This window comes from Myzus persicae, unplaced genomic scaffold (genome assembly GCF_001856785.1).
Source record: "Myzus persicae strain clone G006 unplaced genomic scaffold, MPER_G0061.0, whole genome shotgun sequence".
Classification (NCBI taxonomy): domain Eukaryota; kingdom Metazoa; phylum Arthropoda; class Insecta; order Hemiptera; family Aphididae; genus Myzus; species Myzus persicae.
In genome coordinates, this window is record NW_019100626.1 from 669444 (window position 1) to 683074 (window position 13631).

At 29.0% G+C, this 13631-nt stretch overlaps 2 protein-coding genes across 2 annotated transcripts; both read right to left on the minus strand.

The window, feature by feature from the left end:
- Positions 1-2755: 2755 nt before the first annotated feature.
- Positions 2756-4383, minus strand: LOC111037428. Its single transcript, XM_022320000.1, has 4 exons — positions 4255-4383; positions 3531-3689; positions 3020-3190; positions 2756-2929 (listed from the first exon to the last, which is right to left on the minus strand). Exons 1-4 carry the CDS (start codon positions 4342-4344, stop codon positions 2756-2758), a joined length of 594 nt encoding a protein of 197 aa, XP_022175692.1. The 5' UTR covers positions 4345-4383.
- Positions 4384-6888: 2505 nt separating this feature from the next.
- LOC111037670 lies at positions 6889-9102 on the minus strand. The gene is made up of 4 exons (XM_022320366.1): positions 9013-9102; positions 7825-7983; positions 7145-7315; positions 6889-7065 (listed from the first exon to the last, which is right to left on the minus strand). The coding sequence occupies exons 1-4, from the start codon at positions 9100-9102 to the stop codon at positions 6889-6891; spliced, it is 597 nt and encodes a 198-aa protein (XP_022176058.1).
- Between the last annotated feature and the right edge of the window lie 4529 nt (positions 9103-13631).

A 13631-nucleotide genomic window follows, 5' to 3' on the forward strand; every position in this document is an offset into this window, starting at 1 on the left:
TTTTTAAAAATTGGAATATATTTAAATATATGGACGTAGTCATTGGAAAACAAAAAGCGTTTATCGCCATGAGATAATGCCAAAATACTATTTAATGATATAAATTGCCTCAGAAGTCAAGTGATTTAACTTTAAAATATAGTATCTTAGTATTATGGGCACCTACCTACTTTGTTTAAAATTCGGGATTCGAATAAACACTATACTTTTTTAAGCAAAAAATATTCAAATGGTGAACGTGCATTGTAAAACATCACATTGTAGAATAATATTACCTGCCGTTACTCAGATTATAAACTACAACTGCAACAATAACTTCTACCCAGCAGTGAATAGCAATAATTCGCATACACAAACTTCTCTTTTGCATATTTATTGCCCAAATAAGAATGAAACGTGCTATTTTCAACTTCTCCGATTTAAATTCTGATGCGATTCACCAAAACTTTTACTTATCGCAAATTGTTGACACATTTGAAGAATGGTTGGAATATGCGCTAGCCATTATGTAAGATGAGCTTAACGACTTAAAGTGTATATCGAATTAATTGTGTACTCGTTATAAATTCGAGTTTATCGTCAGTGTTAAGTTTTAGAATAATTATTTTGTTTTCACAACAAAGTTCAATGTGATAAAACTCCACGGAACAAGCATAAGCGTAATTATGGTGTAATTATAGTGTATAAATAACCTATTTCCCCTTTGCATTGTTATACAATGTATAACAACAGCTAATCGATCTGCTGTTGCGCTTTGATGTATCATATGATAAACAATGTTTTTTGACATGAAAAATGTCAAGATATATCATTCATCCCGCCTTTAAGACAACATAAAAATTAAAATACATTTATTATCAATGTTTGAAAAATAAAAGTTATAGGTACCTACATTGAACATGAACATATTTTTAATATCAACTTTGCGAGTGTACGATATCATTAAAATTAGATTAATTACTGAATTAAACATTTACCTACTTAATTTATTCAAATTTGTAGAATATTATTTAGTTATAACTTATAACATAATGAGCGCTGAGCATACTATGAAGTATGATTTAATTGTTTTTTTAAGTGAATTCGAAAGGATAATATTGATCATATTTCATGCATATCTCCGAATTGAGTATGTAGAATTAACTATGGGTAGGTGTATTTAATTTAATAAATAGCTTTTTTTATGTACATACGTAGGTACTGCAGGCAAGTATTGTAAAGCAACATCCGATCGGTCAAATAAACGCAGGCCAGTGTGTTATTAAAAAAAGTAATTAATTAGTATCGTTGAAAGAAAAAATTGTCTTACGTGTCAATTAAACCACAAGAATGGTAGACTTATTTTTTTCTAGGTGAGTTAGCATTGTTGAAAAATAAGAAACATCAGGACCTCAATAATAATCACTATTTAGTTACATTGTACTTATAGAGGTCCTTAAATTTGGCCGCTTAACTTGAATATTTTTATCCAAAATGTTTTCAAAAATTGGTAAGTAATTTGTAAGTTCACGGAAGCACAAAATGGGAATTTGTAAGTTCAGTCGTTTTCAATAATCCATAAAAGCTTAAATCATGGATAACTTCTGCGAAACTTGGCCTTGTATCATTCCAAAATTTTCGTCCAAGCAAAAATGTCCTGCACAGTTTGCCAGTATTTGTAAGCAAGAATTTAAAATTTTGAAGTCATCCTTCCCATAATAATTTAATTATTTCTACTACAAATACTCCATGATTTCACAAATTTATTCAGTTTTATAAGGACGTCGTCTTACTTCAATGGTAAATTAATTGGTGAAAATGGTATTTATAAAGAATAATAAATCATAATTATTTCCAAAAATGTGCATATGAATTATTATTTAATAATAATAATAATAATATTAGTATAATAATGAAATTATAAAATGTAGCTCTTCTATCGAACGACGCGCTCCTGGTGTCAGAAAAATCGTGCGCTTTTTGTCGGTACACTTTAACGACAGGCGGCTATAGGAGTTGTCCTGAGTTTTCCATGGTAAAAATAAGTTGTATTATAGAGTTATACAATGCAAATTAAAATAAAATATTTTGATTCTTATAAAAATTTAAATTTAAAACAGTAGTATAACACAGAATATGAATACTATGATGAGATTAAGGATTAAGGATAGTAAAAAATGTCAGATTTTATATTTACATAATATTATTAAAGTTCATCTCACATGTAACTATTATACCCCAAAAAAATATTCCAAACCTAGCATTTGTCAATAATGTTTGAAATAATGAATGTTTTTAGGATGCAGACTTGCATCTCCGAGCCACTGAATACATACAACTTAAAACATATTTTAGAATTTATTTACAAATCTAAATTAATCAACAAAATTTAAAATTTGTCTATTTCATTATACCTACATCCATGTACCATATAATGATAAGTATGTTAATAATGTAGTATAAAATAATGTGAACCTGTAATGTCAGTCCAATGGCTTTAGCTGCCGCGGACTTAATTTACGAGTAATAATAAAAAAAAATTAATATTTTTATTTGAATCTCTTAATATTGGATTATAAATTTTAAGTATTTGTTTATGTTATTAAATTTTTTAGTGACTGTGTTGTAAGTTTTAAACATTATAATAAAAAATGCAATTCGGATGAATTATATTCATAAAAACCTTTAATAAAATCAATTTATATTTTTCTTAACATCCTAAACATAGAGTTTAAATTTAACAAACTGCAAACACTACATGATTTCACGAATTTATTCAGTTTCCCAAGGACGTCTTACTTCGATGGTAAATGAAAAGCACCCAACTTCTTCTAGATTTTTTTTCCAAATACATAACCTTAAATATGTAAGTTCCATAAAAAAGTTGTTTAGGAAAATTTGTATTTACTGGATAGTTCGATATATTGTAGCCTTTGAAAATATATATTCCCTAAAAATAAATATTCGATTGTGCTCATATAATATATTATTAAAAATAATTCATTTTGCTGAAAAATTTTTTTTTTAAAACAACTATTACCGGTGGCATCTCATTTTGTATTGTATCATTTGCTCCAAAGCTATTCATAAAAATTGGAAATTCAGCTCCAAGAAGTTTTTTAAGACTTGAGTATGCTTTAGGTGAATTATATACATACGCATTATTTTGCCAAGTACCAATTTTATCTCTTATTGCCATAGTACCACGAAACTATAACAGTAAATCGACCAGCTTATCCAATTTATTACAAGAATTTTTGTTAGTATAATTTAAATAACTATTTATAATAATAGTAAAATAAATTATTGACGGAAAAATAATATCATAATATATATTTATTGATATATTCTGACAATGATAATATCATTGAATTAATTTTTATAACATACAATATAGTTACCCACTCTACAAATACCGTACAGGAAAGAGGTAAACACGCTATCCCGACTTTTTATAATTCTATATGAAAAAATAAAAAATTATTTTTTAAATCTATGAAAATTGCATAACTATAATTTTTTATTTATGAATTTTATTTTACAAAACTTACCAATAAAGAATCATCAAATGGCCTGTTAAAAATTGATATATTTCCTCTAAGTTCAGTTGTAGTTCTAGATGTCTTGGACAAAAAAAAATTGAACTGCAAACTGGAATTATGATTTACATGGCATTGTTGAGTAGCAATGACATTTACTCGAAATTCTCCCTAAAATAACAATTCCATGTTTATTATTTATATTTAAATTGATATAATGATATTATCATATATGTTTCCTAGTATGATTGAAAAATATATCTGATAACATGATGTGATGGTCTTATGGTCAAAAGTGTAAATAAATTCTGGAGACGATGATTGATGATTTATATAGACGAAAAAAGATTGAGAAGACATATATCAATTGTATCCAAAAGTGAATTTTTTTAAATTAATAGATTTTATGGATAAAATGTATTGCACATGACTATATTAGGTTGTCGATTGTCTTTAAAAAATATTAAATTGAATTCACCAACATATGATTTTTCTAGCCCTGAACCTAACTTCTAGAGTTTTGCATAACGTTTTCATGAAAATTAAGACCAAAGTTTAAGAATAACTAAGCAAATGTTTACTAATTTCTAAGATTACAAAGTTTATATTTTATAATAGTTGGTTATTTAAAAATTGTAATTCTTAAGTAGCAAGAACTACAATTTCTGCAGAAAAAGATTTTATATGGTGTTAATAATTGTAAATATATTTTATTCATTAATCAAGTTCTACTTACTAGGGGTAAATTTGGGAGAAACTTCATATCTTTTCCTCCAGAATCGACTAGAATCATAAATTCAGCAAAAATTATAAAAAAGTACTTCATGGTTCGTCAGTTTGAAGTATAATATTATGACACAGGAATAGGTAAATCTGCTTCTGATGGATATTATATTCAATGAGCTATAGAGTATACCTATTTTATACTGTCTAGACATTGTGCTTTATGACATAACTTGTTTAATCACTTGTGTCAAAAAAAAAGAATAATGACCGTTATTATTTAACTAATGGCTGCACATAAATTATCTAAATTATTATTGAATAATATAATAATACATAGGTATTGTTAACTATATCGTTCTCTGTACATTTGGGCAATTCCAAAATTGCAGTTGTTCATGATTATTGTGGATTATTTTTTTCACGTATTTGTTCGAATAAAATATTAAAATTATGAATAAAATCTGATTGTATGTTGATACCATATTATGGCCAAACGTTAGCTGAGCCAACGAGTACCTTTTTGTTGTTAACTTGGTCAGATAATTTTCACCGATAAAATATAATAATAAGTATGACGTAATTTAATTTAAAAATAATAAAAAATCAATGTTATATAATATATTTTATTCGTTACAATTCTATTATTAAATTCTGATATACAATTTGTTGAGTGAGTGACTTTTTTAGTAAGTGTTTAAAGTTGAAAATATTCACATAATTCTTTAGTATTCCGAGAATTTGATTGCTTTCATGTGTCTACCTAAGAAAAGTTTACTGGCAAGTTACATTTATTTTTTATGAATGTTTACTATTTTATAATTTTTTTTTTGTAATTCAAAAACAAATGTAATTATAGATAGGATCTTCAAATGTTTACAAATGATTATATTATAATTTTTTGGACCTACATGATAAATAAAACATTTAAAATTTTTCTAATTTTTTTTCTTATTATTGATCAAACAATTTTCGCCAGTCTTAAATTTTAAATGACAAATACAACGTTCTTTTTAAGTATAAGTCTGGATGTATTATTATTTGAAAAAAACATTTTTTAACCTACACATAGTCTCAATAACTGAATTTCAAATTTGTGTGACAATACTGTGTCGTATTGTGTGTTATGACTTTTTCTGATTTTGTGTATGAGCTGCTGTTAATAAAATCTAATATTATTTTGTTTTTCTCGTCGAAAATCGCCGAATTGATCTTGTGTTTCTAAAATTGTAAACCATAAAGATTGTATATTATTAGTATTGTGTGGGGGGAACGATAGATCAAAACACGTTTTGTATGTGTGACAAGGATTCGTTGCTATAAATCCGGGTGGTAACCCATCCGAGTGCTAGCAACGACCGCCGGTACGTAAACTCAGAGTGCTGGAAAGATTAAGCACACGACCGTTTCTTACCAAGACACAAAAAAAAAGGAAAGTAATTCTATATAAGAATTTTGAAATTCATAATTGCTTTTAATTGCTACATTAAAGACCAATTTCGTTTGACTAATCCAGCTGTTATAGTGGGAATTGCGATTTAATAATTTATTATAGTAATTAATTCATTATTTTCATATGTAGTTTATTATAAGTTTATTATTTGCTCCTGTTAATATGATATGTTTTTTCTTAGTTTACTATTAGGAGGCATTAACGTACCTACGTCTATTCAACATATATTTGCTCCTGTGCCAATTGTTACTGGAATTGTAATGTTACTTATTATTAACTCTAGCTTTTTAATATATAAAGGTTCAGTTGTATTATTTATTTTAAGGTTATATTTTGGGAAGTCTAGAGATAGAGGAGAAGATCTATTAGTGAAGTTTAACCTAGAAGTTAGTTTTTTGAGTTCTGATTGATAGATGACAAGTTTTTACCAGGTGTTTTTTGTCTAGTTGAATTGGAAGGCTTGGCAAAATTGTTTTTGTTGGTGTTCGATTTTACTCTCGTTAAACTATCAAGTATTTTCAAGAAATAATAAATCATATTTAATTTCTTAAAATGCTCATAATCACTATTATATTATAATATAGTATTATAGTATATTAGTGTGATGGTGAAATGGTAAAATGTGGCCCTTCTATCGAACGACGCGCTTCTAGTGGCAGAATAATCGTGGGCTTTTTGTTAGCCCTTCTTTACGGCATGCGACAATAGGATTTGTAAGAGGTAAAAAATGAGATGTAATATTAGTGTTACGTAATTTCAATCAAAATAGAATATTTTGATAACTATAAAAAACAACGGTTAAAAGAGTCGTAAGACACAGGAATATGAATACTACGACGATTAAGGATTGAAATTAGTAAAAAATTCAAATTTCAGATTTACATAATATGAAGTAGGTACATCAACATGAAGCTATTATACCTTATGAAAAAAATTCTAAATACTTAGATTGGCCAATAGTGTTCGAAATAATAAATATTTTTATTTGAATCATATAATTGGATCATGGACTTTAAGTTTTTATGTATATTATTAAGTGTGTGAGAAACTGTCCTGTAACATTATGATACAAATTTAAATTTGGATAAATTATATCTATAAACTACTTTAATAAAATAAATTTGTATTTTTCTTAACATACAAAACATATAGTTTAAATTTAACAAACTACAAACACTACATGATTTCACGAATTTATTCAGTTTCCCAAGGACGTTTTACTTCAATTGTAAATAAAAAGCATCCAACTTCTTCGCCATTTTTTTCCAAATACATAACTTTAAATACGTAAGTTCCATAAAAAAGTTTTTTAGGAAAATTTGTATTTGCTGGATAGTTCGATATATTGTAGCCTTTGGAGATAAATATTCCCTAAAAATATACATTTTATTGTGTTCGTATATCATTCAATATTTCATTTTGGAGACAATTTTTTTTTTAAACAACTTACTGGTGGAATAGCATTTTGTGTTGATTCATTTGCTCCAAAGCTATTTAAAAGAATTGGAAATTCAGCTCCAAGAAGTTTTTTAAGACTTGAGTATGCTTGAGGTGAGTTATATACATACGCATTATTTTGCCAAGTACCAATTTTATCTTTTATTGCCATAGTACCACGAAACTATAACAGTAAATCGACCAGCTTATCCAATTTATTACAAGAATTTTTGTTAGTATAATTTAAATAACTATTTGTTTATCTTTGTAGTGTATCACATTTCCTAAGGTATTCAGTTTTATTACCGAAGTCTATGTAGTAAATAGTATAAAGACGTGTATAGGTATATCGTATATTAAAAATTATAAAATATTTAATTTTTATAACGAAGGATTGAAAATTAAAACATTTTATCGAAAGTAGTTCATACTGTTACCAAAAACGCTAAAAGCTTATTAATAGTAAAATAAATTACTGTCAGAAAAATAATATCATAATATATACTTATTAACATATTCTGACAATGATAATATTATATCATTGAATTTATTTTTATAACATACAATATAGTTACCCAGTCAAAAAATACCATAAAGCAAAGTGGTAAACACTTAACCGACTTTTTATAGTTGTATATGAAAATATAAAATTTATGGAAATTTAATAACTATAATTTTACTCTACAAACTTACCAATAAAGAATCATCAAATGGCCTGTTAAAAATTGATATATTTCCTCTAAGTTCAGTTGTAGTTCTAGATGTCTTGGACAAAAAAAAATTGAACTGCAAACTGGAATTATGATTTACATGGCATTGTTGAGTAGCAATGACATTTACTCGAAATTCTCCCTAAAATAACAATTCCATGTTTATTATTTATATTTAAATTGATATAATGATATTATCATATATATTTCATAGTATGATCAAGAAAACATCTGAAAATATGATACGATGGTTCCATGGTTAATAGTGATCATAACTTCCAGAGCTGATGATTTCTATAGACGAAAAATGATTGAGACGACATACATCAATTGATACAAGTTTTTAAATTAATAGATTTTATGGATAAAGTGTATTGCACATGACTTGTCGTCGAGTTTCTTTCAAAAATATTAAATTAAATTCACAAAAATATGATTTTTTTAACCCTGAACCTAACTTCTACAGTTTTGCATTACATTTTTATGAAAGTAAATAATTTAAGAACAACATTAATAATGACTAAGCGGTTGTAGCCTAAGGTCTAAGATTGCAATGGTTATATTTTATAATATGTGTATATGCAAAAATTGTAACTGTTAAGTAGCCAGAGCTACAATATCTACAGAAAAAACTAGTAGGAAACTAGCTTACGATTTTCACTTTTCAAGAGTTTCTTAAATAATTATTCACACAAAAGTTGACCCAGTGAGCATCTCTAATAATATATAAGTACTATAAGTATCACGTTAAATACACGATTGTTTCAGAGCACATACAGCTATAGAAATGGTGGCGTAACTTCAGTTTTTATCAGCAAATAATTTTGTTAAAATCAAGCAATGGATTATATTCTGTTAGAATTTTTCTAGGTAAATGTTTTTTGAAAATTTTTTAATTAAGTTCAATACATACATATTTGATAAAGATATAACTTAAACCTATTTATGAATATAATTATCGAATTTATGGATCTTTTATCGATATGTTCTTGACAAGAATTAAAACTTAAAAATCTTATCCCGAGCCATTGCTCTAATAATAACAATACATATGATGAACATCTAATTATAATTGTATGGCGAAATATTTGTATTTACGGAAGCTTAGATAGATTTTACATAGTGTTAATTATTGTAAATATATTTTATTCATTAATCAAGTTCTACTTACTAGAGGTAAATTTGGTAGAAACTTCATATCTTTTCCTCCAGAATTTACTAGAATCATAAATTCAGCAAAAAGTATAAAAAAGTACTTCATGGTTCGTCGGTTTGAAGTATAATATTATGATGCAGGTGAAGGTAAATCTGCTTCTGATAAATATTATATTCAATGAGTTATAGTTTTACCTATTTTTTTATTGCCTAGACATTGTGCTTTATGACATAACTTGTTTAATTACTTGTGTCAAAAAAAGAATAATGACTGTTATTATTTCTAATAGCTGCACATAAATTATTAAAATTATTATTGAAAAATCTAATAATACATATTGTTACCTATATTGTTATCTGTAGATATGGGCAATTATGATATAGCAATTTATGATTGTTGTGGATTATTTTTTTTATGTATTTGTTCAAATAAAACATTAAAATTATTATCGAAGTCTGATTGGATGTTGATACCATACTATATTTAAATGTGAGCTAGGCCTGCAAATACCTTGTGTGTTGTAAATTTGGCCTCTTTTATTATTATAATAAAATAATAGTTTTGACGTAATGTAACGTAAAAATAACAATAAATAAAGTTATACTATACTATAGTATTTCCTATGAAATTCTATAATTAAATTCTGATAACAAATTTGCATGCTTTCTTATAAAATGAAAATGAAATATTTTCTGAAGTATAATTAGATTAACTTTCACTGGGTGTCCTTTGGAGTGAGTGACTTTTTTACGAGTAGTAAGTGTCTTAAGTTAAAAATATTGATAATATTCATGAAAATGCCAAGAATCTTAAAGATTCCATTTGTCTACCTAAGAAAAGTTTAACGGTAAGTTACATTTATTTTTTATGAGTGTTTACATACTATTTTTGATATTTTTTTGTAATTCAAAAACAAATGTAACTGTTGATATGTTTTGTAGTATTTAGATAGTTTTTTGATTCTTTTTCAGCTATTCATAGACATTTGAAATGTTTAAAATTGTGTTTTTTATTGTTATTGTTCAAACAATTTTTGCCATTCTAAAATTTTGAACAATGAATAAATGGTTCCTCATACGCATTGTTATAACAGCCATTTCGAATTAATGAAGATACATGATGTTACTATAATTTTTTTTACATGCATTTTAAACTCAGATTTGTATAAAATTAGTCAATATCATTAACATTTGCAAATGGTTTGTGTTTAAAAATGTATACAATTTTTGACTTTTATAGATATGGGTTGTAAATTAAAAACAAAGTGGGTTATGTTGTAACCAAATAATCTAAAAAAAATGTATAAGCACAGTTATTTTTATAGACGCTTTAAGTTGACATATGGTCAAAATTAGATGTTTAATGAAGGTTTACAATTTTTTATTATAGTTCAAAATATTATTTGTGGTGACTTATAAGTTATACTATTATATTTTATACGCACAATATAATTTTATAATTCAATGTTTTCGGCAAAACTTTGTTCAGTCTCTTTTGTTTTACTTTTACGAAAATGAATTACTTAAATGGCTGGAATATAAATATAATTGCATTTATCTACCTATATTATATTATCATATTATGAAGGATTATATAAGTATTTATCGTTTTAAAATGATATTGACATCGTAACTAACGCAATATTTCTACTTTATAATATACAACTATTAATAATATTTATGTACCAAAAAAATTATTACATCTATTATTGTGATCAACCATTATCTGGCTACAAACTTAATTAATTAAATCAGTGCCTGTGAATATCGTTTACAGATGATAGTTTTCATTTTGAAAAGCCTATTGTTCTGGAGATGAGATAAAAATGTTGAGTCTTGATGACATACATTGTAGTTTGCTCGTACACTATATCAATTGTTAGAAATTATTTCTACCCAAATTAAAAATTGTTGTACATATTTATATACGTATGTATATTTATATTTAATAATATTTTAAGTGTTAAAATATATTAAAGAATGTTAAAATGTAAACATAATGCAGTAAAAATTATGACTTGTGAAAATATTTTTCTTTTGAGTTAGGGGGGAGAGTTGTACCCACATGAATTAGTTCTAACATCCTGTGGTGTAGATCAGTAAAGTTATTACCCATTGCGGTTTGCAACACCTAGGCAAATGTAGTTCGGTGCCACCACTCTGGACTCCACAGATTGATGACAAATGGATTTCAAATATGTTTTATTAGAATTGATAAGTAATTAGATATTAGAAGATATGGGCATGTTATTTTTATTTGGGCTGAGTTTACATGTGAATCATTTGAAGAAAAAAAAGCTGGCCCTGGATTACAATCGCCCTTATAGTGTTGTATAGCTATAATAATATATAGCATTTTTATCGTTATATGTTTTAAATACTGAATAGTTAAGACAAAGTGAGTATTTTGAAGTGATTTATAGGGGGTCTGAAACTCCCATGACACCACTCCGTCGTGGGTACACCATTGCGTTTTCCTGTTATCTGCTGCAGCTGCAACGTACATACATAAACGCTCACACGTGACACCACGGAAATCACAGGCGTTTACGGAAAACTCGGCCGTCACGCGTCATAGGTGATTCCCGTAACGACGACTTATATAATATAATATAATCGTGTATATATAGAAGTGTTTGGATTTAGGAATAGTGTTCGTAATCATACAAGTACCACGCTTACCGTGCAGTTTCGACAGGCCACCCTTAAGACACATCGTTTTGTCGACGATAATATTATGTACTTATATGCGCTCACACATATATTAAATAAATAGGTAGGTATTAGGTATCTGGTAACTGGTATATATATGTTTTTCGACTTTGGAGTTTTGGACATGCGCGCATTTCATAATATTATGTACTATACGAGCTTTCCCAAATATTCACATCGCTCTGCATATAAGATTACCACCTTCAGTGCCATTTGTCGAGGCGGCCGAGGCTCCGAGAGAGGGATATGCGCGGCAAGTACTCTCGCTGAGGAAGGATTACACGTCGCGCGCATTCAAATTGCGCGAGCGGGCTTTGCTTCTTACCACCTCCGCCGCCATCGCGTAAGACTTCTGCAATTCCCCGATAAGAAAACGAATATAATAATATTATATTATACATATATATATGCGTATATACCGTGGCGAGAAACAGACGACGACGACGATATATCACAACCCCAAGGACGTTTTATTTATATTATTATACGCTGCGTGCTTTATATAAAATATACATATATAACATGCATGTGTGTGTGTGCTTGTATACCTCCACCCCCACTATTGCCACCACCACCACCATCACCACCGCCACCAATGGTAGCGATTGGCGCGGGCCATACAGCAGTATTTCCGATGGTCGGGGGAAGGGTGGAGAGCGTGAGACTTGTATATATACACGACGACCAGGACGTTATCGCCGGACTCGTGCTTTCGTCGAGCCGGGCTTAAGTACGCGCGACCGCTGCGCAGGAACACATAAAGCTTGGGGTTTCATTCTATTTTTTATATTTAACATCTCGTTATATTTCGTCGTATAATAATAGTACGTGGCACGTGGGCGAGCGGAACGGCTTTTTTTCCCATGTTTATTCGCCTCCCTTCTCCGCGCGCGATGATTCGCAAAAATAACACAACTGCGAATGACCAGGCCTATATGTAATATAATACCTCGTAATATATACGCTTACACTTATGCTCGAAAACGGGTGTATACACTCGCATAATATATACCAGCTCGTGTATTGTAGTACGACCGTCTTGGAGAAATTGCGCAGCAGCACCGTTTCGTCGGCCGACAGCCGGCCAAAGCGAACACGCGCGTGTGTGCGCTCGGTAAAGAGAAAAAAGAACGGCGGAAGACCATTGAAAAATATTGTTAAGTGATTCGGAAAATAAAGGAGAGAAAAGGGTCCCGTCTGTCGTCCGCCCTCCCACCCACCCGGCCGACCAGTATACAGACGAAGAAGCTCCTGTATAAGGGTCTTATGCTTGCACGAGAGGGTCTCCTCCGCCGGGCCATTTGGTATTCCCGTAGCGTACACAGTCGGGCGAAATATAAAAAGGAAATTGGAGAAAGAACGATAGTAAGAGTGTTATTATAGATGGAAGCTGATCGTCTATACAGGATGGCTATATTTTAAGTTACATCACGCGGATCGCTATCATTAATATATTCTCAACCGGTGTAATCGTACTAACATTTTACATTTTATTAAGTCCATTTCATTATTTTAAGTTTTGTAATCTTATAGTTCAAAAATGTTTGTATTTAAATTTTGAGATAAAATACATAAATTAAATCGTATAAAGATGTGTGCCCAAAACAGATATCACTCAATTTAAGTTTAAAAAAAAAATCATCCTGTAGGTACAGACGAACTGTAGTCGATCGACCATCCGCTCCCCGACGCCCACTGCTTCGTTTTAATGCAAAATATATTTATTGGGAAATGGTATTTTTTTTCTACTTCAGAATTCTATAGTCGTAGATTCGGACCGAGTCGTAGCGGCAGGGACGGGGGTAGTGGTTATTCAAATTAATTTTCCGCGGCCTCCGGGGCTCCAAATAACGATTAATGTGCGTGGTACCGGCCGAAAAAGGAATTCCGACAAGTACCTTAATATTATACTCGTATATGCGT

Bases quoted from the DNA above. Each gene is read 5' to 3' on its own strand.
- LOC111037670 (XM_022320366.1), bottom strand. From the start codon at position 9,102: ATGAAGTACTTTTTTATACTTTTTGCTGAATTTATGATTCTAGTAAAT. The intron at 7,984-9,012 runs GTAAGTAGAACT...TTGTTATTTTAG, and splicing joins TTCTACCAAATTTACCTCTA to GGAGAATTTCGAGTAAATGT. The intron at 7,066-7,144 runs GTAAGTTGTTTA...GTATATTTTTAG, and splicing joins CACAAAATGCTATTCCACCA to GGAATATTTATCTCCAAAGG.
- LOC111037428 (XM_022320000.1), bottom strand. From the start codon at position 4,344: ATGAAGTACTTTTTTATAATTTTTGCTGAATTTATGATTCTAGTCGAT. The intron at 3,690-4,254 runs GTAAGTAGAACT...TTGTTATTTTAG, and splicing joins TTCTCCCAAATTTACCCCTA to GGAGAATTTCGAGTAAATGT. The intron at 2,930-3,019 runs GTAATAGTTGTT...ATTTATTTTTAG, and splicing joins TACAAAATGAGATGCCACCG to GGAATATATATTTTCAAAGG.